Here is a 25,000-nt window from a genome sequence, read left to right as displayed (position 1 = left end):
CTTAGCATCATAGCTGGGGATCCTCTTGATCTCTTCAGCATTGAAAGACCTGATGTAGGGAGTATGGAAGAGGGAGATAGCGGTGAGTTCATTATTCGAGCTCCTGAGAATCTGGACTGGGAAAGTTACCCATTTGGGCTAAACCTGAGTTTGCAGGCGAGGGATCGAGGCATGCCGCAGAAGTTTTCCACTGTGCAAGTGGTGCACCTTAAGCTGTCCAGGCCTACCCCAGCAGAAGTCCGGTTCCAGAAGGATGCATATGAGGTCAGCCTGACTGAGGTCGCACCTCCAGGCACTGTCTTGGTGGCAGTGAAGCTCCAGCCTGAGCCGGATGATGCAGAATACATCCTGACACCTTCTGCAGACTCCGCATTTTTCAATATCAACACCATGACGGGTGTCATTAGCACATCGCGCTGGCTAACAAAGATCACGCAGCAGGTCTTCGAGTTAGAGGTCATGGAAGTCGACAGTGAGCTCAGGGTCAATGTCCGGGTGTCACTGGAAGATGCTAATGACAATGCACCCATATTTGCACAACAGTCTTATGAGGTTTTTGTCAATGAAAGTGTTGGCATAGGGACCACAATTGTGACAGTTGCTGCTTCGGATGCAGATCATGGAGAGAATGGGTACATCACATACAGCATGGCAAGTCTGACCCCGCTTCCATTCGCCGTCCACCAGTTTAGCGGAGCCGTCACTACAACACAAGAGCTGGACTTTGAGTCATCTTCAGAGAGCTTTAGTTTTGTGGTGCGAGCTTCAGACTGGGGCTCCCCCTACAGGCGTGAGACTGAAGTTAATGTAACTGTGCACCTGGAGAATGTGAATGACAACCAGCCACTATTTGAAAAAGTTGACTGTGTAGGAGTGGTGTCCCGTGAGCTCCCAGTGGGCGAGGTCATCACTACCATGTCTGCAATAGACATTGATGAGTTGGAGCTGGTAAAGTATAAGATCCTCTCAGGTAATGAGCATAGCTTCTTTGATCTGAACCCAGATTCCGGAGTCATGACTCTTCGTCGATCTCTTGCTGTGGCTAACCCCAAAAATTCCTTCAGTCTCAAAATCACTGCCACGGATGGTGAGACCTTCTCGGACCCCATGTTTGTGAACATATCTGTTGTCCAGGGCAAATCTCCACCAAAAAGCTTCAGCTGCAAGGAGACTCGTGTAGCCCAACGCCTTGCTGAGAAGCTACTCCGGAAGGCCAAAGCCAACAGCAAACCCAAAATCGAGGAAGGCTTCATCGACTTGTTCTCTGTGAACCGGCAGACGCCTCAATTTGACAAAGCCTTCCCTATTGACATCACAATCCGTGAGGACCTTGATGTTGGCACAAGTGTGTTCCAGGTCAAAGCATACGATGGTGACACAGGGTTTAACGGCCAGGTGCTGCATGCCATCTCCAGTGGAAACACGGACAGTAGCTTTACCATTGGCACATTTAGCGGAGTGATTAGCATTTTCCTCCCCTTGGACAGGGAAAGAACTGACAGATACCTTCTGAACCTTACGCTATATGACTTGGGCCAGCCACAGAGGTCTGCCTGGCGCCTCCTCACTGTCTATGTGGAGGATGCCAATGACAACTTCCCACAGTTCCTGCAGGATGGTGGATATCAGGCAAGAATCCCGGAAAACACCCCTATTGGTACGGAAGTGATCCAAGTGGAAGCCACGGATAAAGACCAGGGCTTGAATGGCGAGATCCAGTATTCCCTGCTGACCAGCACTTCTCAGTTTGGCATCAACAGCACCAATGGGATTGTGTACGTTGCTGGCCAGCTGGATCGTGAGAATGTGCCCTCATTTGTCCTCAAGGTGGAAGCCCGGGACAAGGCGGACCGGACAGCTCAGCGGTTTACCATCACCACACTTAGCATCTCACTGGAGGACGTCAATGACTGTGCACCGGCATTCATACCGAGTGTGGTTAGTGCTCGGGCACTAGAGGACCTGCCTCTGGGCACCGTTATTGCCTGGCTAGACACGCAGGACCCTGACCTTGGACCTGGAGGTGAGGTCCGCTACTCACTTGCTAGCGACTACGATGGCCGTTTTGAAGTGGATAAGGTTAGCGGAGCCATCCGGCTAACAAAGGAGCTGGATTATGAGACTCAACAGTTCTTCAACCTGACGGTTCGGGCAAAAGACAGGGGACGCCCTGTCTCCTTGCTGTCGGTTAGTTTTGTGGAACTAGAGGTGGTGGATGTAAATGAAAACCTCTATGCACCGTATTTTTCCAACTTCGCCTTAAACGGATCAGTGAAGGAGAGCGTTCGGATTGGGACGTCTGTGCTACAGGTTTCAGCCCAGGATGATGACACTGGCCGGGACGGGGAGGTGCAGTACTCCATCCGGGATGGCAGTGGACTCGGCAGGTTCACCATTGACGAGGAGACAGGTATGTTCTCTGAAGATTGTTGTGTCTTTAATGAGCTTCTAATTTATGTAATTAGCATGCTAATTAACTTTCTACCCAGCTTAATTAGATTAGCACACTGTATTGTGTGTGTATTCTTCAGGTCACAGTTTAAGGCTTGTGTGCTGGTTATTACTGAGCCTGATCTTGTCCATGCTGATGTTGTGAAGCTACTGTTCGGTGCATGACGGTTTGCCAGCTGGTTTGGCTCTGTTCCTTCTGGATCTGTGAGAGTGATGGTTGCTCTTAAGGGATTTGCAAATGGATGTGCTATTGTGTCAGTGTTCCACTTTCTGCATGGAAAATGTGACCTACTTGTCGCCAGTGCCTGACAACCCACCGTGACATTGTCGTGATTTGTAATGTTATTTGATAACTGCTGGGTAGGTGTGGATCGGCCTTATGTTGGAAAAACAGAGGTAAATAATAAACAACAATGGGAAGGGGGGGGGGGAGGGGCGGAAGGGTTTTTTTCTCTTCACAAAGCAGGTTTTCTAGGGGAGCAAGATAACGTAAGCCAAATGTCAGTAGTGTCAATTAGGAATATTCCCTATCTCGTCTCCACACGTTAACTTAGGCTTAGGTTATCTGGCTATCATATTTATAATAAATTTAAGTAGCAACATTCTGTGAGAAAGAGAAATCTTAAATCTCATCAATGTCTCTGACATTTTTCATCACTCTTGTAAGAATCTCATAAAGAGAAATATTAGATGTATTGACTAGATTTAATATGATTTTCTACTACTGGTGGATTTTTAGCTTTGCTCTTTTCCCACTGGTGAATGTTTAGCTGTCCCAGTCTACTATTGGTGGATTTTTACCTGTACTGTTCTCATATCAGTTGATTATTGGCTATACTGTTCTGCTATTGGTGGATTTTTGGCTTTGCTGTTCTCACATTAGTGGATTTTTAAGCATAACATTCTGCTATTGGTGGATTTTTGGCTATACTGTTCTACTGTTGGTGGATTGTTAGCTTTGTTATTCTCCTATTGTTGGATTTGTAACTACACTGTTCTATTATTGGTGAATTTTTAGGTTTATTGTTCTACTATTGGTGGACTTTTAGTTTTGCTGTTCTCCTATTGGTCGATTTTTAACTGTACTGTTCTATTATTGGTGGACTTTTAGTTTTGCTGTTCTCCTTTTGGTGGATTTTTAGCTTTGCTATTCTCTCATTGGTGGATTTTTAGCTATGCTGTTCTTGTGTTGGTAAATTTTTAGCTATATCATTCTCCTATTGTTGGATTTCTGGCTTTGCTGTTCCCCCATTGGTGGATTTTTAACCATGCTGCTCTTCTATTATCTTTTTTTTTGCTATTTTCCTATTGGTGGAATTTTAGCTATTCCATTTTCCTTTTGGTAGATTTTAAGATATACTGCTGTTCTGTTGGTGGATGTTAAGCTATGATGTTCTCTTTCTTGTAGATTTTAAGCCGTGCTGTTCTCGTAATGGTGGATTTTAAATATTACGCTCTTCTGTTGGTGGATATTTAGCATATTATGGGGCATTTTCCTGTTGTTAGATTTTAAGCTGTGCTGTGGTGGATTTTCAGGTGTGCTGTTTTCCCATTGGTGGATTTTTAGACTTGCTGTGTTGCTTTAGAAAAACTGTGCAATGCTTACAAAACCATATATCAAAGAACAGGACCAGTTACTTATGCTGCCGTCCAGTCAGATATTCATTATTTTGCTGTTGCTGAACACTGAGTGCTGCTGTAACTGCCGTAAGATCTGAGCCGGATTGTGAGGAGAACCCTGCAATACTGCGATTGTGTGAGAGTATAGTTCACGTTTACGTTTGGCACTGGAGTGCTTTTCTACCGGGAGGGGAACGAGAGTCTCTGACAGGCTGCAGGGTTTGGTGGGTGTATGTGTGAGATTTATGTTAAGCTCCTGTCTGAGAAGGCCTACTATACTGACTTACGACACGGAGATCTTTATTTATGTTGTTCTTTCAGACCGAGGTTCTTTAAAACCTGCCACACACACTCGTACACTCTCTCTCGCTCTCCGGCTGACGTGTGTTTTGTGACAGCGCACCTGAAGGCACTGCTCGGTCTGTAATCGAAGAGTAAAATGTGTCTGTTTTAGGCCTGAGCTGTAACACAATCCTCTTACTCAGATGACCATATAGAAAATGAGCTCTGCAAAGGGTTAACCTGGGTTTGGGGGCAGTGGGTGGGGTCAGAGGTCATTCTCTCGATTTGTTCATCTCTTCTTAAATTCTCTTTTAAAGGCTCTTCATAGAACACAGTCCTCATATGTTTAATATCAAAATGCTCTGTTATCTTCATCACTGCTTTCCAAAAGTGCAAGCTGTTTCACATGAGTCTCCGATGTGGACTCAGTGAAGAATGAAGGGTTTCTGGCATGACAGTCAGTCCTTAGTGATTTCTTGAGTGTCCGTCGGTCAGTTTCACACAGAATGTAAATGGACACACGATTCCACCAGCTCCACACGGTGAAAGGTAGATGACGTGTATCTCAGCCCCTCTTCATAGGCTCATAACTCCAGATTCAAACCTCAGAGACTCGACTTGAACCTCAGAGATGCAAGACTCGACTTGGGCTCTCATCTCAGAGATTTGACACTTGATTTGGACTCTCACCTCAGAGATTCAAGATGCAACTTGGACTCTCACCTCTGAGACTCGAGACTCAACTCAGACTCACCTCAGAGACTTGAAACTTGACTCGGACTTACATCTCAGAGACACCACTCGGGCTCACACCTCAGTTTCACACAGAACGTAGACGGACACACAAATCCACCAGTACCACACGGTGAGAGGCAGATGACATGTATCTCAGCCCTCTTCGTAGACTCATAACTCCGGATGTGAGTCTTTTACGATCTCGTGATGAGACGAAATGGAAATGGCAATAGATTCTTGAAGCGTTTAAACCGCGTTTCTGCACTGAAACAGCCCCAGCTCATTATCCCTCCTCCACCAAACTTTACTGTTGGATTAGCACAGAGATACAGAAATAGATGTGGAAACAATGGATTTGGATGTCAGTATCGAAAAGGAATCAGAGGTATCGGTGCATCCCTGGTGTACACACACTGCATGTTTCTCATCAGCTTCTATGGCAGAGGAGCTGGAAAGGTGTAAAAAATAACCTAGCAGGAGAGGAAACAGGATCAAAGACAGAGGTTTGGGTGGGGGGGTGATGTTGAGGGGGTGGAGGTCACAGTAATGCAGCACACAGGAATAAAGGTGAGAGATGAAGAGTAGAAAAAAGAAAGGAGGAATAAAAGAGCAGGAGTTCAGGGAGCAGAGTGCTGTGGGTGTGTGTGTGTGTGTATGTGTGTGTGCGTGTGTGTGTGAGTGCGTGTGTCTGAAAGTGATCTCCGTGGTCTGAAGTGACCTTCAGCTGTGTAGAGTAGAGGAGGAGAATAAAGCTGTAAGCTGTGAATGCTGTGTGGTGTGTTTAAGAGAGAAAGGAGAGAACGTTCTATGGGCTGAAAAGGGCAAAACACACACACACACACACACACACACACACACACACACACACACACACACACACTCAGTCAAACCCTGTGCGCCTGTGTTGGGTGTGTACATATGACTATAACTACATTCTTAAAAAAATAGGGTTCTTCAAGGGTTCTACAGTAAAGACAGCAGTTCTATATAGAATCTTCAAATGGTTCTTTGCGTGGTGAAATGGTTCTGTTTAGCACCAAAAAGGCAAAATAGTAGAACCCCTTTTGGTTTTCAAAAAGGTGCTATATAGAACCATATACAACACATTCACCATCAATCTGTAGAACATTTTCACGATGCAAAGAACCCTATGAGTGTACATGGTTCTATACTTTTTTTTTGTGTGTATATTTACACTGTATGGTCAAAAGTATGTGGACACCTGTCCATCACAGCTATGTGAGCTTGTTGTTCTTTAGTAAAGCCAGTGGTTCTATGTAGAACCGTAAACGCTGAAGGTACCATTTGCAAGCTTTAAAAGGTTCTCTGCATGATGAAATGCTTTGTCAGATTGTTATAGCACCAAAAGGGATGTGCTATTGTTACAATCTTGACATCGTAACAATAGAAGAACCATTTTTGGTGCTACATGGAACCCTTTTCAGAAAGGTGCTATGTAGAGCCGTATACAACACATTCACCATGAATCTGAACAACCCTTTCACCATGCAAAGAACCCTTAAATTGTGCAAATGGTTCTTAACAAAGCCATTTTTTTTGCTGAAGAACCATTGAAGAACCATATGTCTTAAGAGAAAACCATAGGTTTTGGCTGTAGTGTGTTATGATTGTGTTTCTGAGTGTGGTGCTGTGGCCTCGGGCTCTTCTACAGTGTTCTAGATCTGAAGGTCAGCCTGTAAAAGCTGTAAGAATTGTTTTCTTTTATCAGTCGATATCTGAGTGACTGCTGGTAAATATAACTGAGGAAGGCGCTCAGTCAGAATCTACAAAGCTCTTTCAGAGTCTTTGTAACTTTTGGTTAGAAGTTCAGACGCTTTCAGATCGAGACTGAGGGCCGGAGGCCGGACTCATGAAGAGCTTTGTGAGGAAAAGACGTAAGACTTATTGTTTTCTTTATTAGAAGGTTATTATTAGCAGTTCTAGATACTTACCTTGTCGGCTCTGTCACTGCGAGGCTGATGTAAGATTCAGAAAGTATTTATGACCACATTTTCCCCAGAATAGCACCTGTTGGTACAGTTGTTCCTAAAGGAATAGTTTGCAGCAGTCAATCCAGAGAACTGGAGCGGTGAGGCTAACGTTGCTAACAAACACTAGAACTCAATAGTCACCCAATTAGCCCAAGTGGTTTCTCTCGACCTGTTCTAACCATGTCCAGGTCTTCGGGAAGATCAGACAGATTGTCGATGTGGTTTAGAGAGCTGTATGATTTACTGTGAGCTTAAAGTGGGCAGCCACTTTAGGCAGCAGGGTGGTCTGTAGTTGAAGACCACTGTGGCAACATTTGGTACACACTGGCAAGTCTATGAGACCTAATTGAGCAGGTTGAGAAAAGTTCTGGGGAGGTATTTCTTACAGAAACAGTTTGGGCTATTTGGGTGACTATTGAGTCCTAGTGTTTTTCAGCTACGTTAGCCTCCTCCTATATACTCCTATATGGTCAGTGGACAGTGGGTGTAGATAGAATGAAGTGCTGCTGGATGTATCAGTGTAAGTTAGTGGGCAGATTAGCACTGTGTTTAAGTACAGTCTGACCCCTGTAGGTGAGCAGATGAAGTGTGTTGGCTCTGTGAGTGAGAGTCGCTGCTCGTTCCCTGTGCTGGTCTTTCTGATTGAGGTCTGAATCAGTGGTCTTCCTCCACGTGCATGTGTGAGAGGCTCGGCTCAGCGGTCAGTTCAGAGCGAATGTCATCATAGCTCAGACATCGTAGTCCAGCTAGCAGTGAGCTTTATTTCTCTCTGTTCTGAGTGGATCACTCATTCACTATTCACTACATTTCAGTATCGAGGGAAGGGACTGAGGAACTGACCACTGAACGACTGAACTTATTCACTCTCTATCTATCATTTAAACTTCACACACACACACACACACACACACACACACACACACACACACACACACACACAGGAAAACTAATTCAGAATCAGCCCCCCACCAAAAGGGCCAAAGGTCAGCATGTCAGTTTCAGAGGTCAGTGGTCACTTCCTCAGTGTCATTCAGTACTGTGATCTATCATCTGTGTGTGTGTGTATGCATGTGTGTGTGTGTGTGTGTGTGTTTGTATGTGAGTGTGTGTGTGTGTGTGTGTGTGTGTTTCTGTGTGTATGTGTGTTTCTATATGTGTGTGTGTCTATGTGTGTGTCTATGTGTGTGTGTGTGTGTGTGTGTTTGCATGTGTGTGCATGTGTGTGTGAGTTTCTGTGTGTGTTTCTGTGTGTGTGTGTGTGTGTGTGTGTGTGTACATTAGGGAACTTGTCAATTGGGGATGTTTTCAAGAAATAAATATAAATTGTAGTACCCAACACAGTGTAATTTGTGGACATTTTCTCTCACTCTCTCTCTCTCTCACACACACACACACACACACACACACAACACACACACACACACACACACACACACACAACACACACACACACACACACACACACACAGTAGTGCGAGTGAATGTATTGCTCTTGTTAGCCGTGTGCTGGCATCAACCATAAATCACCCAGAGACCTGGAAGACCTCTACACACTCAATTACAGCTTAGACAGCACACACACACACACACACACACACACACACACACAAACTGAAAAACATGGCGTACACACTACTCACGCAGCTACCATTTAAAGAGCAGCAGCACATATAACACACAGACACATGTATAGTAGTGTAGTGGTGTTGCTACATGAACTACAGTGTTCCAGGTGGTTGCAAGGGTGTTGGTTTCTATGATATTCTGTGTGGTTGCTACGTTGTTGCTAAGTGGCTGCTGTGCTATTTCAGGTGGTTGGTAGGGGGTAGTAAGGTGGTTGATATGGGGTTTCAGCTGGTTGCTAGGGTATTGGTAGGTGGTTGCTATGGTATCACATCATTTGTCACTGTGAGATTTGAAATTTCTGAACATTTTGCCACAAGTCAGTTAAGGGTGAATCACAGCCAAGTCGCAGGTTGGTTAATGGGGATTCAAGTCAAGAGGGAGTCTGAGACAGGTTGCAAATTAGTTAAGGGTGAGTCTGAGATAAATTGTGAGTCAGTTAAAGGCGAGTCCAGGTTGAGTAATTTTCAATTAGTTTGTCAGTCTGCGTTGAGTCAGGAGTCAGTTAAGGGTAAGTCTGATTTGAGTCATTAGTCAGTTAAGTGTGTGTGTCAGTCGAGTCTGCGGTCTGTTAAGCGTGAGATCTGAGTCGCAAGTAAGTTAAACGTGGGTCCTAATTGAGTCATCTTGAAGCCAAGTGAGCTAAGGGTGGGTCTAAATCGAGTCACTCTGAAGACATATCAGTTAAGGATGGGTCCAAATAGAGTCAACCTTAAGTCAAGTCAGTTAAGGGTGAATCTGAATCAGTTGCAGACCTTAAATGGTGAAGCAGTTACATTTAGTCACTTCTTGTGCAATTTTTCCCATTCCACCTTAAATGGTGCAGCAGTAACATTGAGGCGCCCCTTGTATGAATTTTCCTGCTCCACCTTAAATGATGCAGTGGCTACATTTAGCTACCCCTTGTTTGAATTTTCCCGTTCCACCTTAAATGGTGCGCAGTTACATTTAGTCACCTCTTGTGCAATTTTTCCCGTTCCACCTTAAATGGTACAGCAGTTACATTTAGTCACCTCTTGTGCAATTTTTCCCGTTCCACCTTAAATGGTACAGCAGTTACATTTAGTCGCCTCTTGTGCAATTTTTCCCGTTCCACCTTAAATGGTGCAGCAGTTACATTCAGGTGCATCTTGTGCAATTTTTCCCATTCCACCTTAAATGGTGCAGCAGTTACATTGAGGCGCCTTTTGTGCAATTTTTCCCGTTCCACCTTAAATGATGCAGCGGCTACATTCAGGTACCCCTTGTTTGAATTTTCCCATTCCACCTTAAATGGTGAAGCAGTTACATTTAGTTACCTCTTGTGCAATTTTTCCCGTTCCACCTTAAATTATGCAGCGGCTACATTCAGGTACCCCTTGTTTGAATTTTCCCATTCCACCTTAAATGGTGCGCAGTTACATTTAGTCACCTCTTGTGCAATTTTTCCCGTTCCACCTTAAATGGTGCAGCAGTTACATTGAGGCGCCCCTTGTATGAATTTTCCTGCTCCACCTTAAATGATGCAGTGGCTACATTCAGCTACCCCTTGTTTGAATTTTCCTGCTCCACCTTAAATGATGCAGTGGCTACATTCAGCTACCCCCTGTTTGAATTTTCCCGTTCCACCTTAAATGGTACAGCAGTTACATTTAGTCACCTCTTGTGCAATTTTTCCCGTTCCACCTTAAATTATGCAGCAGTTACATTCGGGTCCCTGAGCCCTGACGCCACAGAATGTAACTGCTGCACCGTTTAAGGTGGAATGGGAAAATTCCTTAAAGAAGCTGGCGCAGAAGCTGAGAATCAGTCAGTTAAGGGTGAATCTGAGAGTCTCGAGCCTCTTTCTCTGATCTCCACAGTCCCAGCTTAAGGAACAGCACTCATACACACACATCACACGCACACACGCGCACACACACACACACACGCGCACACACACACACACACACACACACACACACACACACACACACACACACACTCGTGCGGAAATGCTCGTATAGATGTTCAGTTGATCTGACAGTAGCTGTTATATTTCTATATATATTTCTATATACGTGCTGCGTTTGTGCTCCTGCAGGCTCTCATTGCTGAAGGTCAGAGCTGAAAACACATTAACAGTCTGCAGAGGAACTGAAAGTCCGCAGAGCCGCCCACTCCAGCCCTGCTGACCAAAACTGACCCCAGCGCCCCCGCTGGACAGAGCGCTCCGCTATCAAACACCCTCTCTATGAGAACTCTCAGCTGCAGACTAAAAGCATCTGTTAATCAATACCATTGATCAGTGATCAGTGCTGGTTAGTGCCGGGGGGGGGGGTACCGAGATCTCTGGTCTCTGATCCGCTGTCACCGTGAAACAGTGTACGCACCGCAGTTCATTACACATGCGCAGAAATATATTCAAATTTATTCAAATCATAATAAAATATCTCCTCTTCTGTTTACAAACACAGGCGCTTTTCGTGCAGCTCGGCTGATTGATTCTCGAGAAATAATTCATATTAAATGATTCCTCTGATGGACAATGTGTTGTATACGGTTCACTGCAGAAAATGGTTCTGCGTAGCACTAAAAAAGGGTTCGGCTATTGTTACAACGCAAGCTTGCAACAATAGCCGAGCCCTGTTTGGTGCTATATAGAACTCTTTTCAAAAAGGATCTAAATAGAACCATATACTTTCCATCAGCATATTTTCCATCAATCCGAAGAACCATTTCTCCACATGGAGAACCCTTTAGTCATGCAGAGAGTTCGTTGAGTGTTCGTGGTTCTATCTAGAACAAATTTCTTTACTAAAGAACCCTTGAAGATGTCATTATTCAGAGCACCTTTTAATATTGCAGAGGGTTCTTTGAGCATTCGTGGTCCTATATCGAACTGTTTTCTTTACAAAAGAACCCTTGAAGAGCCATTTCATCAGACAGAGAACCCTTTAATCAGGCATGGGTTCTTTGAGTGTTCATAGCTATAAATAGTACCATTTTCTTTACTAAAGAACCTTTGAAGAACCATTTCACCACACAGAGACTCATTTAATCATGCAGAGGGTTCTTGGTTCCATATAGGTCAGTTTTCTTTACTAAAGAACCCTTGAAGACCCATTTCACCGTGCCGAGTGCCTTTTAAAATTGCAGAGGGTTCCTTGAGTGTCCGTAGTTTATATAGAAACGTATTTTTACTAAAGAACCCTTAAGGAACAATTTCACTATACAGAGAACCCTTTACTCATGCAGAGGGGTCTTTGAGTGTTCATGGTTCTATATGGAACCGTTTTTTAACTAAAGAACCCTTGAAGAGCCATTTCATCAGACAGAGAACCCTTTAAGCAGGCATGGGTTCTTGGTTCTATATAGGTCCGTTTTCTTTACTAAAGAACGCTTAAAGGCCCATTTCACCGTGCCGAGCACCTTTTAAAATTGCAGAGGGTTCCTTGAGTGTTCGTAGTTTATATAGAAACGTATTTTTACTAAAGAACCCTTAAGGAACCAACTTTTTTGTATGTACAATGTGCTTAAGCAGTAACCGGCATTAAAGGGTTGAAGGGGTTCTTGTAGTTGGATAATTAGCCGAATGCGAAGGCCCAGTTTTATTACTGCAGCTGCATGACAACCAACAGGCGAGTGTGACGACCTTCTGGGCTGTAGGCGGAGCTTTGACCTGATTGGCTACTGAGACACAGACGTTTGGGTCTATTTAAAAGGATTTCCAGTGTGAAGAGCTGGAGTCTGTTTTCTTTGGTTCGCTTTACTTCAGGTTTGTTTCCTGGCCAATTTGGGGATAATGCTGTCAGGGATCCAGCAGGTGGGCTTTGCTGGGGTGGGCTTTCACCAATAATGGCTGGCTCACTTCAGTATGGCTGTCTTTGTGGTTTGCAAACCGCTTTTAAATCACTTAATGTAAAAATAAAGCTACTTCCAATCGTCACCCCGCTCAGCTGTGTGTTATGAAGTGGCCAGAGGCCACTTGGATTGGTCATTTGTTTATACAAGCAACTTCTGCTACAAATGAAAAATCATCGGTGGTTCTGGAATTTTAAGCATATATGCGACGATACTTATGACGTCACGCAAAATAACTGCCGTTTTTCCATTTTATTCATTTATTTTTGTTAATTTGTAGCAAACACAATGTGTCACACAGCGCCATAACAAGCCAAGAGAGGACAATATGTACATACACTATATTTCCAAAAGTTTTCACTCACCCATCCAAATCATTGAATTCAGGTGTCCCAGTCACTTCCATGGCCACAGGTGTATAAAGCCGAGCCCCTAGGCCTGCAGACTGCTTCTACAGACATTAGTGAAAGAATGGGTCGCTCTCAGGAGCTCAGTGAATTCCAGCGTGGTACCGTGATCGGACGCCACTTGGGCAACAAGTCCAGTTGTGAAATTTCCTCACTAGTAAATATTCCACAGTCAACTGTCAGTGGGATTATATCAAAGTGGAAGCGATTGGGAACGACAGCAACTGACCCACGAAGTGGTCGGCCACGTAAAATGATGCTGAGGGGCATAGTGCGCAGAAGTCACCAACTTTCTGCAGAGTCGATCACTACAGACCTCCAAACTTCATGTGGCCTTCAGATCAGCTCAAGAACAGCGTAGAGAGCTTTATGGAATGGGTTTCCTTGGCTGAGCAGCTGCATCCAAGCCTTACATCACCAAGTGCAATGCAAAGCGTGGAATGCAGTGGTGTAAAGCGCCGCCACTGGACTCTAGAGCAGTGGAGTCTTGTTCTCTGGAGTGACCAATCACGCTTCTCTGTCTGGAAATCCGATGGATGAGTCTGGATTTGGCGGATGCCAGGAGAACGGCACTTGTCTGACTGCATTGTGTCGAGTGTAAAGTTTGGTGGAGGGGGGATCATGGTGTGGGGTTGTTTTTCAGGAGTTGGGCTCGGCCCCTTAGTTCCAGTGGAAGGAACTCTTAATGCTTCAGCACCAAGAGATTTTCGACAATTTCATGCTCCCAACTTTGTGGGAACAGTTTGGGGACGGCCCCTTCCTGTTCCAACATGACTGTGCACCAGTGCACAAAGCAGGTCCATAAAGACATGCATGAGCCAGTTTGGTGTGGAAGAACTTGACTGGCCTGCACAGAGTCCTGACCTCAACCTGATAGAACACCTTTGGGATGAATTAGAGTGAAGACTGCGAGCCAGGCCTTCTCATCCAACATCACAAATGTGCTTCTGGAAGAACGGTCAAAAATTCCCATAAACACACTCCTAACCCTTGAGGAATGTCTTCCCAAAAGAGTTGTAGCTGTTATAGCTGCAAAGGGTGAGCCGACATCATATTAAACCCTATGGATTAAGAATGGGATGTCGCTCAAGTTCATATGCGTGTGAAGCCAGACGACCAAATACTTTTGGCAGTATAGTGTATAACTGGTGCATTTGACCACTGAGGCACATCATCACTGCTCCCTAGTTCTGGATGAACTTTATGAACTGGGTGACGACCAACCAGATTGAGCATAGTCAAGGTGCGAAATACAGGGGGTCCTGGGGGGGGTTCCAGAACAAATGTGACAACGTACCCCACAGATTTAAGAGTTCTGTAATTCTATATAGAATATAGTCTATTTCTTCAGACTGACTGAGAATGTGTTGTATATGTGGTTCTGTATAGCACCAAAAAGGGTTCTGCTATTGTTACCATATGAGCTTATAACAATAGCAGAACCTGTTTTGGTGCTATCTAGAACCCTTTTATAAAGGTTTAATATCGAGCCTTATACAGCCCATTCTCTGTCAATATGAAGAACGCTTTCATGATGCAAGGAACCCTTTTAGCATGCAAATGGTTCTTTGAGTGATCATGGTTCTATATAGAATCACTGTCTTTACTAAAGAACCCTTGAAGTACCGTAGTTAATAGTTATTGTCTGTAGATAACAGTGCCCACATATTTCAAGTCTATTAGAGATACTGAACCACTACACACAGTTCCAGACAGTTAAGCATTATGCTAATTGGTGTGGTATTAGTTTCCATTACTTGTTAGCCACGTTAGCATCTTGGCTCCAGAGGTAAAACTAAAGAACCAAACTTTGGACACCAAACACATCTCGGCTGACCGAGGACATTTGGGGTAAGGGGGTTGTGGGGGGTATGGGGGCATGTAGGGGAATGGGGGGAGGCGCTGGGTGACTTTATGCCAAAGTAGCGCTTTAATTCAACACAAAGCACTCAGAGTCTGTTCTACAGGACGGAGCACTTCATTACGGAGCCAGATCGAATGGCATGGCTGGAGGCGTTTGTGTCCAGTGTAATACTGTCTTTCTTCATCTCCGGCCCCCCCGTCGCCCCCAGCGCCCACTCGCAGCTCCGCAGGCTCCTGTAGGATTCCTGTAAGTCGTGTGGTTGAAACTCTAGTCTGTCCGCAGTGACGCTGCACGGCCTGAGAGACAAACAGAGAGGAGCTGAGACTGAACTCCTAAATATAGACACTTTGCTCTCTCTCTCTCTCTTTCTCTCTCTCTCTCTCTCTCTCTCTCTCTTTCTCTCTTTCTCTCTCTCTCTCTCTCTCTCTCTCTCTCTCTCGCTCTCTCTCTCTCTCTCTCTCTCGTTCTCTCTCTCTCACTCTCTCTCTCTGTCTGTCTCTCTCGTTATCTCTCTCTCTCGCTTTCTCTCTCTTTCTCTTTCTCTCTGTCTCTCTCGTTCTCTCTCTCTCTCGCTTTCTCTCTCTCGCTTTCTCTCTCTCTCTTTCTCTTTCTCTCTCTTTCTCTCTCTCTCTCTGTCTCTCTCTCGTTCTATCTCTCTCTCTCTCGCTTTCTCTCTCTCTCTCTCTCTGTCTCTCTCTCTCTCTCTCCCTCTCCCTCTCTCTTTGTCTCTCTCTCTGTCTCTCTGTCTCTCTCTCTCTCTGTCTCCTTTCTCTCTCATTTTTCTCTGATCTCTCTGTCTCTCTGTCTCTCTCTCTCTCTCTCTCTGTCTCTCTCTCTCTCTCTCTCTCTCTATCTCTCTGTCTCTCTCTCTCTGTCTCTTTCTCTCTCTCTCTCTGTCTCTCTCTCTCTGTACGTTATGTCTCTGTTGACGTCAGTGAAGTGTTAAATGTTTCTGCTTGTTTTTTTTTAGCTCTATATTTAGAGCTCTTGAATCCAGAGAAACCCATGATTATCTCTCTCTCTCTCTCTCTCTCTCTCTCTCTCTGTCTCTCTCTTTTCTGTCTCTCTCTCTCTCTTGCTATCACTCTCTCTGTCATCCACTTTTCTTTTTCTTCTCTCTGACTTGCAGAAGGTCCCTCTCTTCTCTCTGTGGACTCATCAGATGGTAGTTTAATCCCAGCTGCTGATTGGCTGATAACAGTCAGAGATTTACTTAGTTGAACATTTAATCCAGATTAAACTGATAAACGGAAATCCAAGTGTTTATCTACTTAAGTAGCAACATGTACCCTCACTGTCCACTTCATCAGCTGCACTGAGCACAACTTCTGTGTCTGATCCTCTCTCACCAGCGCAGCACACACTAACACACCACCAGTGTCACTGCTGAGAATGGCCCACCACTCAAATAATCCTTGCTATGTGGGGGTCCTGTGGGGGTTCTGACCACTGAAGAACAGGGTAATAAAGTATACAGAGAAAAATATTCATGAATATTAGAAAGCAGAACAGAACAATACTGACCTGTTGGTTCTGTGAAACAGCAGAAGTAAGCTAATGTTGCCCACCGGTCTCCACATCCAGCCTCCACATCCCTTTTCAGGCATTTCAGCTCTCCATGAAACCGAAGTCGGCTTCTTATTCGCCAGCCTCTTGCTAATTTCCTGTTCCACCTTAAATGGGTCAGCAGTTACATTTGGATGCTTCTTATGTGAATTTTCCCATTCCATCTTAAATAGTGCAGCAGTTACATTTAGACACTTCAGCTTCTGGCATGAATTTTCCTGCTCTACCTTAAATGGTACAGCAGTTACATTCGGGTGCCTCAATTTCTTGCTCAAATTTTCTTACTCCACCTTAAAAAAATTGTTGAGCAGTTACATTTGGGGTGCTAGTGTGAATTGTCATGTTCCACCTTAAATAGTGCAGCATTTCCATTTAGGCACCTCAGCTTCTGGCATGAATTTTCCTGTTCCACCTTAAATGGTACAGCAGTTACATTCTGGCACTTCAACTTCTTGCTGAAATTTTCCAGGTAAGCAGTTACATTCTGTATATGAATGTAACTGCTGTACTATTTAAGTTGGAACGGGAAAATTCAAATAAGACACTGGTGAATAGGAAGCCTCATATTTAAGCCTCATCATCTCTCAGTCTCTCCACCGTTGAAACGCCTCACAGATGTTAATGTGGCTCTTCACCCCCACCTGATCTACAAACTTCTTTCTCGGTCTCTGTCTCCCCTTTGGCTGTTTCTCGCCATGCCTCCTTCTTGACGATGCATGGAGTTCAGCAGGTGTCCCCTCCACTTCCCCCATCCTGTGCATGAACAGAAACACTCCCTTTTGCAGATTTCTTTATTTCTGATAACACACAACACTCAAGTTATTAACAAACAAGGTTCTGCTCATTATTAAATGTGCTGTAATGTATTGTAACTGAACTAAACCTGCTTTAATGAACAGAAACATGATCACAGATGATCTCACCTCCTCCCCCCCTTCCGGGTCTTCCTATCACCTGCTCTCTCCCGCCCTTCCTCCAGAGGTAACAGTGTGAATAGAGCTCAGCTCGTGTTACAGTTGTCTCTGTACGAAGCTGTGAAGTTCAGCGCTCGTGCGGTTTCTCACCTAAAATTAGTCCTCTGACGCTCCGTTCAGCAGAACTCACTGCCTCACGTCCAAAACGCCTTTCTGTGGCAGGAGTGATGGGAAGGCCGCGTGTTCGGCTCTGATCTGAGCCGCGCTATTGAACCGTATTCATACACGCTGGGAAGCTCTGACGCTGCATCAGCATTTCTCCACTGAACAGCTTTCATATGCAGACTGTCAATGGAAGCCAATGGAACCAGGATTCCAAGTCATTTTAGGCCCTTTTTTGGTCCATTCATCATAAATTTTATGCACAAAATAAAGAGCAATAGGCATTTTCACATACATAAAAATGACAAAAATACATACATATACACACACACGCACACACACACACACACACACACACACACACACACACAAACACACACACACACACACACACACACACACACACATAACGCTGTTGTTTAAACAAAACCTCCTATCACAGAAATGGTAACTTTACAGGAGAAGGAAAAAACATACTTAACTTTCCATGTAAATCAATGGAACCAGACTTTTTTCTAAGCCATTTTGACCCATTTGTTTTGGTCCATTCATCATGGACTTTGCAGAAAATGTAAAGAGCAATAGGTATTTTCAAATTATGTCAAAAACTGAAAAACAGCCAAAAAAATGTATATATATATATATGTGTGTGTGTGTGTGTGTGTGTGTGTGTGTGTGGCTGTGTGTGTAGCGTCATTGTTTAACTCACATATAAGTCAAAACTGTATTACAAATATCATGAAGTGAGAGTGAGAGAGGCCCAAATCAAGAAAACATGCTTGTATTTAAGTGCCACACTCTTTAAATGTTGGTTCTTCGGGGGTTCTTTAGCAAAGACAACGGTTCTGTATAGCAGCGTGAACGCTCAAACAACACTTTGCATGCTTAAATGCTTCTTCAGGTTGATGGAGAATGTGCTATAGATGGTTCCACATAGCACCAAGGGTTCTTCTATTATTATGATGTCAAGCTTGAAACAACAGCAGAACCCTTTTTTGTGCTATATAGAACCATTTACAAAAAAAGATTACAGAGAACCATACAGCGCATACTCCGTCAATCTTAGGAACAGTTTCACCATGCAGAGAAACATTTAGTTTTTATGTGTTTAAGGTTCTAAGTGGAACATTTTCCTTGCCTAAGAACCCATGAAGAACCATTTGTGTTGATGTCCTGAAGCTTTTGAGCGTTCGACAGGCCGCGTCCGTCTTTCCATTGCCGCTCATTACTCGTCTACTTGCGCCTCCGCTGTGTCCGTGTTTTTGGTCACTGCTGTTCTAGATTGGACTCTCTCTTCTTCTCCTCCTTTTCCTCTCGCTGCCGTCGCCCGTCCACTCTCACTGTGGTGTTAGATAGCAGATAAGTGCTATAATTAATGGATGAATAATTAATAGCTGTCGATTAATCCTCGTTAGTTGTCACAATCAGTAATAGATTCATTTTCTCACTCCTGAACAGCGTAATGGAGTCATTTTCACCTCCAGCCTGTGAAGTCTCTCGTTCCACAGCGTTTCCTCAGTCTAGCCATACTCTCATGCTAATTCTGCTTTGTTCTCACGTTGAACTTTTCCTAGAACATCAGATATAAAACACATCTCATGCTGTTAGTACCGGCAGGCCACGGGGTCGGACGTTCCTCGGGCGTGAGTTTTGTCATAGCCGCTGTTACGAGCGCAGCTAGCACAACATGCGAACAGCGCAAACAATGCTAATGTTAGCACGTTTAGCTGAATGTCTGAGTCAGGGATGTTTCAGCCGCGCTTTAAACGGAAATTAAAATGCAGCAGACCCTCCATCACCTCTAGTAGTTGTCCACCTTGTTTTCAAGGCAGTGGACATAAAGGAATGGCCAGACTTTTGGGGTTGGCGTTAGCCTAATGTGGCTAATCAGAGAGCTTCTGTTTCCTCTCTTGCCACAAAATGATTTGAGAAATTCAACAAAGCTGAAGAGGCTTCTTGTTCAACTTTCCTGTTCCACCTTAAATGTTGCAATGGTTATATTCAAGCTGTACAGGCACTTGAATGTGACTGCTCCACCGTTTAAGGTGGAACTGGACAATTAACACAAGAGGTGCCTGAATGTAACTGCTGCCCCATTTAAGGAGGAACAGGGAAATTAGCACAAGAGGCACCTGCAGGGGGCAGTCGCGGACTGGAGGTTAGGGAGCTGGCCCTGTGACCGGAAGGTTGCCGGTTTGATCCCCAGCACTGACAGCACATGACTGAGGTGTCCTTGAGCAAGACACCTAACCCCCAATTGCTCCCCGGGCGCCGTGGATAGGGCTGCCCACCGCTCCGGGCAAGTGTGCTCACTGCCCCCTAGTGTGTGTGTGTGTATTCACTAGTGTGTATGTGGTGTTTCACTTCACGGATGGGTTAAATGTGGAGGTGGAATTTCCCCGTTTGTGGGATTAAAAAAGTATAACTTAACTTAAGAGGCACCTGAATGTAACTGCTGCAACATTTAAGGTGGAACAGGAAAATTCACACATAAGGTGCTTGAATGTGACTGCTTCATCATTTAAGGTGGAATGGGAAAATTAGCATGAGAGGTGCCCAAATGTAACTGATGCACTGCTTAAGGTGGAACAGGAAATTTGAACGAGAGGTGCTCGAATATAACTGCTGCACTGGTTAAGGTGGAACGGGAAACTTCAAACAAGAAGCTGGCTAATAGGAAGCCAGCTTCAGGCTTGTCAGCTCTCTGAGGCCTCTCCACTGTTGAAATGACCCTCTGAAAGGGGTCCACACTAATAAAGTGGCACTTGGTTGTTAGCCAGACGTCACTAGTGTCGCTGGAAAGAAACGGCGTCTCTCTCACTCACGTATCGGAGAAGCAGCGATGCGCCGAAGACGGCGTGGACGCTGATGTGTTCCTGTAGTATGTTGTGGCAGGTGGTGTGGTGTGAAGGGTATTGTGAGTAGGAGTTTGTCAGTTGTGTAACATGGGAAGCACGCTAGACTGTTCTGAGGTGCTAAAAGTGCCATAGTCCACCATGTAGATGTGCGTGTGGTCATCTATGAAATCATTAGCGTCCTTTACATCGTAAAATCAACCCGGTAAAAAAGCCGAAAATGTCAGGAACCAGGAGAAGCACTTCTGTTTGCTTCTCGGGTTTTTCTGCAGCGTTCAGACGCTTTAGAAGCTCATTGTTTGACAGAAATAGCTGCTGATCTGCACCAACCAACGCACCTGCTTTGTTCCTCAGAAACAAAACTGCATAGCTTAGCGACTAACGGCTAGCGGCCTGCTTTCCCAGGCGCAGATTAAGCCTAAAGGGATCTTTTCCCTCTGAACGAGCTTCCCCATTGACAGGGTAATTTAAGCCGAGCCTGGACGTGGACGAGCGGATCCAGATCGACCGTTGGGACATTGTTAGGCGGTTAAAATGAATTATTTACTGAGAGCTGCATGCATAAGAAATGGAAGAAAGGAGGAGAGAGATTTTGCGGCCGCCTGGTCGAGTGGAGGAGTTTTGTAGCTTTGGGTTGTAAACAGAGCGCTGTGGTTGAGTTAGCATTGCTGCGCTCCTGGAGCACTGGGGTAGTTTTAACCAGGATTAATCACAGTCTGAGTATCTAAACCAGGATTAATCACAGTCTGAGTATCTAAAGCAGGATTAATCACAGTCTGAGTATCTAAACCAGGATTAATCACAGTCTGAGTATCTAAACCTGGATTAATCACAGTCTGAGTATCTAAACCAGGATTAATTACAATCTGAGTATCTAAACCAGGACTAATCACAGTCTGAGTATTTAAACTTGGATTAATCACAGTCTGAGTATTTAAACTTGGATTAATCACAGTCTGAGTATCTAAACATGGACAAATCACAGTCTCAGTGTCAAAAAATTGATTAGTCACAGCCTGAATATCTAAACCTGGATTAATCCCAGCCTCTGTATCTAAACCTGGATTAATCCCATACTCAGATTGTGATTAATCCAGGTTAACATACTAAAAAACAACAGCAGTACTATATTTGTTGGTTTAATGAAGCTGAAACAAAAGCCATAACATTAACACAAACAAACAAACAAACAAACATATATTGATCTTTAAGCTTTTCCAAATTGTTTCTTCTTTTCCATTTTTCGGGCTCCTGGTGCGCTCGTTCTTCTTTGAGAATGTAATGTTTTTTCCCCCTCACTCGAGCATCTTACACAACATAATGGGACAGTAATAACCCAGATTACCCATTGTTAAGGAGGCCCCCTGGTGGCTCCAGAGACCCAAGAAGCTGCTTAAATTGCTTTCAGGCCCTGAGTCTAACTGTAAAATGCTTCCAAATTGATTACACCGGCCCTTTAAAAACCATTCTAAAAGGTGTACTGGATGAACCGGTAAGTGACCCGCTGCTGCTGCCGAGTCTAGCACAAGCTGTTCTACACAGACAGCCTGTAAACTTCCCACGTCTGAGAAACACTGACATGCTGGAGCTTATTCACAGCAGCACACACACACACACACATAGACACACACACATAGACACACACTGTCTCACACACGCCGAGATAACACCTCAAACACACACTCACACACAGGCACAGTCACACCGGCACTCCTGATAGGCTGATAATTGGCTTGCTTTAATTAAAACTGTGCATGTGTGTTCGTTTGGATTAGAGGGATGCTGCGTGTGTCATTATTTCAGCATGAGAACTTGTGTTTGCGATTGTGTGTGTGTGTGTGTGTGTGTGTGTGTGTGTGTGTGTGTGTGTGACTGAGTGAGAGCATCTGTAAATATGCATTTTCAACAGGGGGACAGTTCCGCCGGCGCTGGGAGCCGTTATATGTCCTCTTTATTTGAGTTGCTAGGATACGGCCCCCACTGCTAAAACATTCCAGCCCGAAAGGAGCTGTTTGATATCCCACTCGGCACACACACACACACACACACAGTTGTGGTAAGTTTATGAATGTATCAGAAAGTTCCCAGGACACACACTTACACAAGAGGCACGTTGGATAAGATTCCCAAAAGTAATCTGTACTACAGTATTTATGAGGACGTCATTTCACTCCTGTGTTACTGTAGCTGACACTATGGATGCAACAAAGCAGCATATTATATTGTATAAAATAAAACTGTATCACAGCAAGTTATGTGGCTTCCTATTGTGTCACAGTACAGTATATAGTAGTTTATCATATGGTAACAAACTGTGGGTTATTGTATCGTAGTTTATCACAGTCTATTGTAGTGTATTATACTGTATCACTGCATATTGTATTGTATTATGTTCTATCACAGCGTATCGTGTTTCATCACATTGTTGTATCACAGCAAAGCATATTGTGTCACAGCGTGCTGTATCACATGGAATAGCAACGTGCCATATTACATCATATCGTATTATATCAAATTGCGTTTCAGCAAATTAGATCTTATCACAGCATATATTTTATCACACATTTTATAAATATATATATATATTTTTACAATACATAAAATTCCATGCCATATCATCTTGGTGTATCAAATTGTATCAGACTATACAGTGTTGTATGATACTATATAGAATTGCATGTAATGATATACAATTATATAAATAGAATACCATTTCGCAAATATAATAAATAAAACAAATATAATATAATATTGTATATAATATACAATATAGCATATTGTATTATATCGTAGTGGATCATGATGCAGCATATCCTTTCATATCTATTCTGTATTGTACTGCAGCGTATCGTATCGTATTGCAGTGTATTGTGCTGTATTGTATTGCAGCGTATCGTATCGTATTGCAGTGTATTGTGCTGTATTGTATTGAAGCGTATCGTATCGTATTGCAGTGTATTGTGCTGTCTTGTATTGCAGCGTATCGTATCGTATTGCAGTGTATTGTGCTGTATTGTATTGCAGCGTATCGTATCGTATTGCAGTGTATTGTGCTGTCTTGTATTGTAGCGTATCGTATTGTATTGCAGTGTATTGTGCTGTATTGTATTGCAGCGTATCATATCGTATTGCAGTGTATTGTGCTGTATTGTATTGCAGCGTATCGTATCGTATTGCAGTGTATTGTGCTGTCTTGTATTGCAGCGTATCGTATCGTATTGCAGTGTATTGTGCTGTATTGTATTGCAGCGTATCGTATCGTATTGCAGTGTATTGTGCTGTATTGTATTGCAGCGTATCGTATCGTATTGCAGTGTATTGTGCTGTATTGTATTGCAGCGTATCGTATCGTATTGCAGTGTATTGTGCTGTATTGTATTGCAGCGTATCGTATCGTATTGCAGTGTATTGTGCTGTATTGTATTGAAGCGTATCGTATCGTATTGCAGTGTATTGTGCTGTATTGTACTGCAGCGTATCGTATCGTATTGCAGTGTATTGTGCTGTATTGTATTGCAGCGTATCGTATCGTATTGCAGTGTATTGTGCTGTATTGTATTGCAGCGTATCGTATCGTATTGCAGTGTATTGTGCTGTATTGTATTGCAGCGTATCGTATCGTATTGCAGTGTATTGTGCTGTATTGTATTGAAGCGTATCGTATCGTATTGCAGTGTATTGTGCTGTATTGTACTGCAGCGTATCGTATCGTATTGCAGTGTATTGTGCTGTATTGTATTGCAGCGTATCGTATCGTATTGCAGTGTATTGTGCTGTATTGTATTGAAGCGTATCGTATCGTATTGCAGTGTATTGTGCTGTATTGTATTGCAGCGTATCGTATCGTATTGCAGTGTATTGTGCTGTATTGTATTGCAGCGTATCGTATCGTATTGCAGTGTATTGTGCTGTCTTGTATTGCAGCGTATCGTATCGTATTGCAGTGTATTGTGCTGTCTTGTATTGCAGCGTATCATATCGTATTGCAGTGTATTGTGCTGTATTGTATTGAAGCGTATTGTATCTTATTGCAGTGTATTGTGCTGTCTTGTATTGCAGCGTATCGTATCGTATTGCAGTGTATTGTGCTGTATTGTATTGCAGCGTATCGTATCGTATTGCAGTGTATTGTGCTGTATTGTATTGCAGCGTATCGTATCGTATTGCAGTGTATTGTGCTGTATTGTATTGAAGCGTATCGTATCGTATTGCAGTGTATTGTGCTGTATTGTATTGAAGCGTATCGTATCGTATTGCAGTGTATTGTGCTGTATTGTACTGCAGCGTATCGTATCGTATTGCAGTGTATTGTGCTGTATTGTATTGCAGCGTATCGTATCGTATTGCAGTGTATTGTGCTGTCTTGTATTGAAGCGTATCGTATCGTATTGCAGTGTATTGTGCTGTATTGTATTGCAGCGTATCGTATCGTATTGCAGTGTATTGTGCTGTATTGTATTGCAGCGTATCGTATCGTATTGCAGTGTATTGTGCTGTCTTGTATTGCAGCGTATCGTATCGTATTGCAGTGTATTGTGCTGTCTTGTATTGCAGCGTATCGTATCGTATTGCAGTGTATTGTGCTGTATTGTATTGCAGCGTATCGTATCGTATTGCAGTGTATTGTGCTGTATTGTATTGAAGCGTATCGTATCGTATTGCAGTGTATTGTGCTGTATTGTACTGCAGCGTATCGTATCGTATTGCA

At 43.8% G+C, this 25,000-nt stretch overlaps 1 protein-coding gene across 4 annotated transcripts in view; it reads left to right on the top strand.

Annotated features, from left to right (window-relative positions):
* Positions 1-25,000, top strand: part of fat3a (FAT atypical cadherin 3a) — a 228,981-nt gene that overhangs the window by 97,627 nt on the left and 106,354 nt on the right. For all 4 annotated transcript variants that reach the window (XM_037546775.1, XM_037546774.1, XM_037546773.1 and 1 more), the window contains one exon: positions 1-2,410. This exon is cut by the window's left edge and continues 705 nt beyond it. In XM_037546775.1, the coding sequence (XP_037402672.1) occupies positions 1-2,410 (2,410 nt within the window). The remainder of the gene's footprint in view (positions 2,411-25,000) is intronic.

The sequence above is a fragment of the Pygocentrus nattereri genome, chromosome 17 (assembly GCF_015220715.1).
Source record: "Pygocentrus nattereri isolate fPygNat1 chromosome 17, fPygNat1.pri, whole genome shotgun sequence".
Taxonomy (NCBI): domain Eukaryota; kingdom Metazoa; phylum Chordata; class Actinopteri; order Characiformes; family Serrasalmidae; genus Pygocentrus; species Pygocentrus nattereri.
Note: the sequence above shows the minus strand (reverse complement) of the source record. Positions and strands in the feature narration are given on the sequence as shown.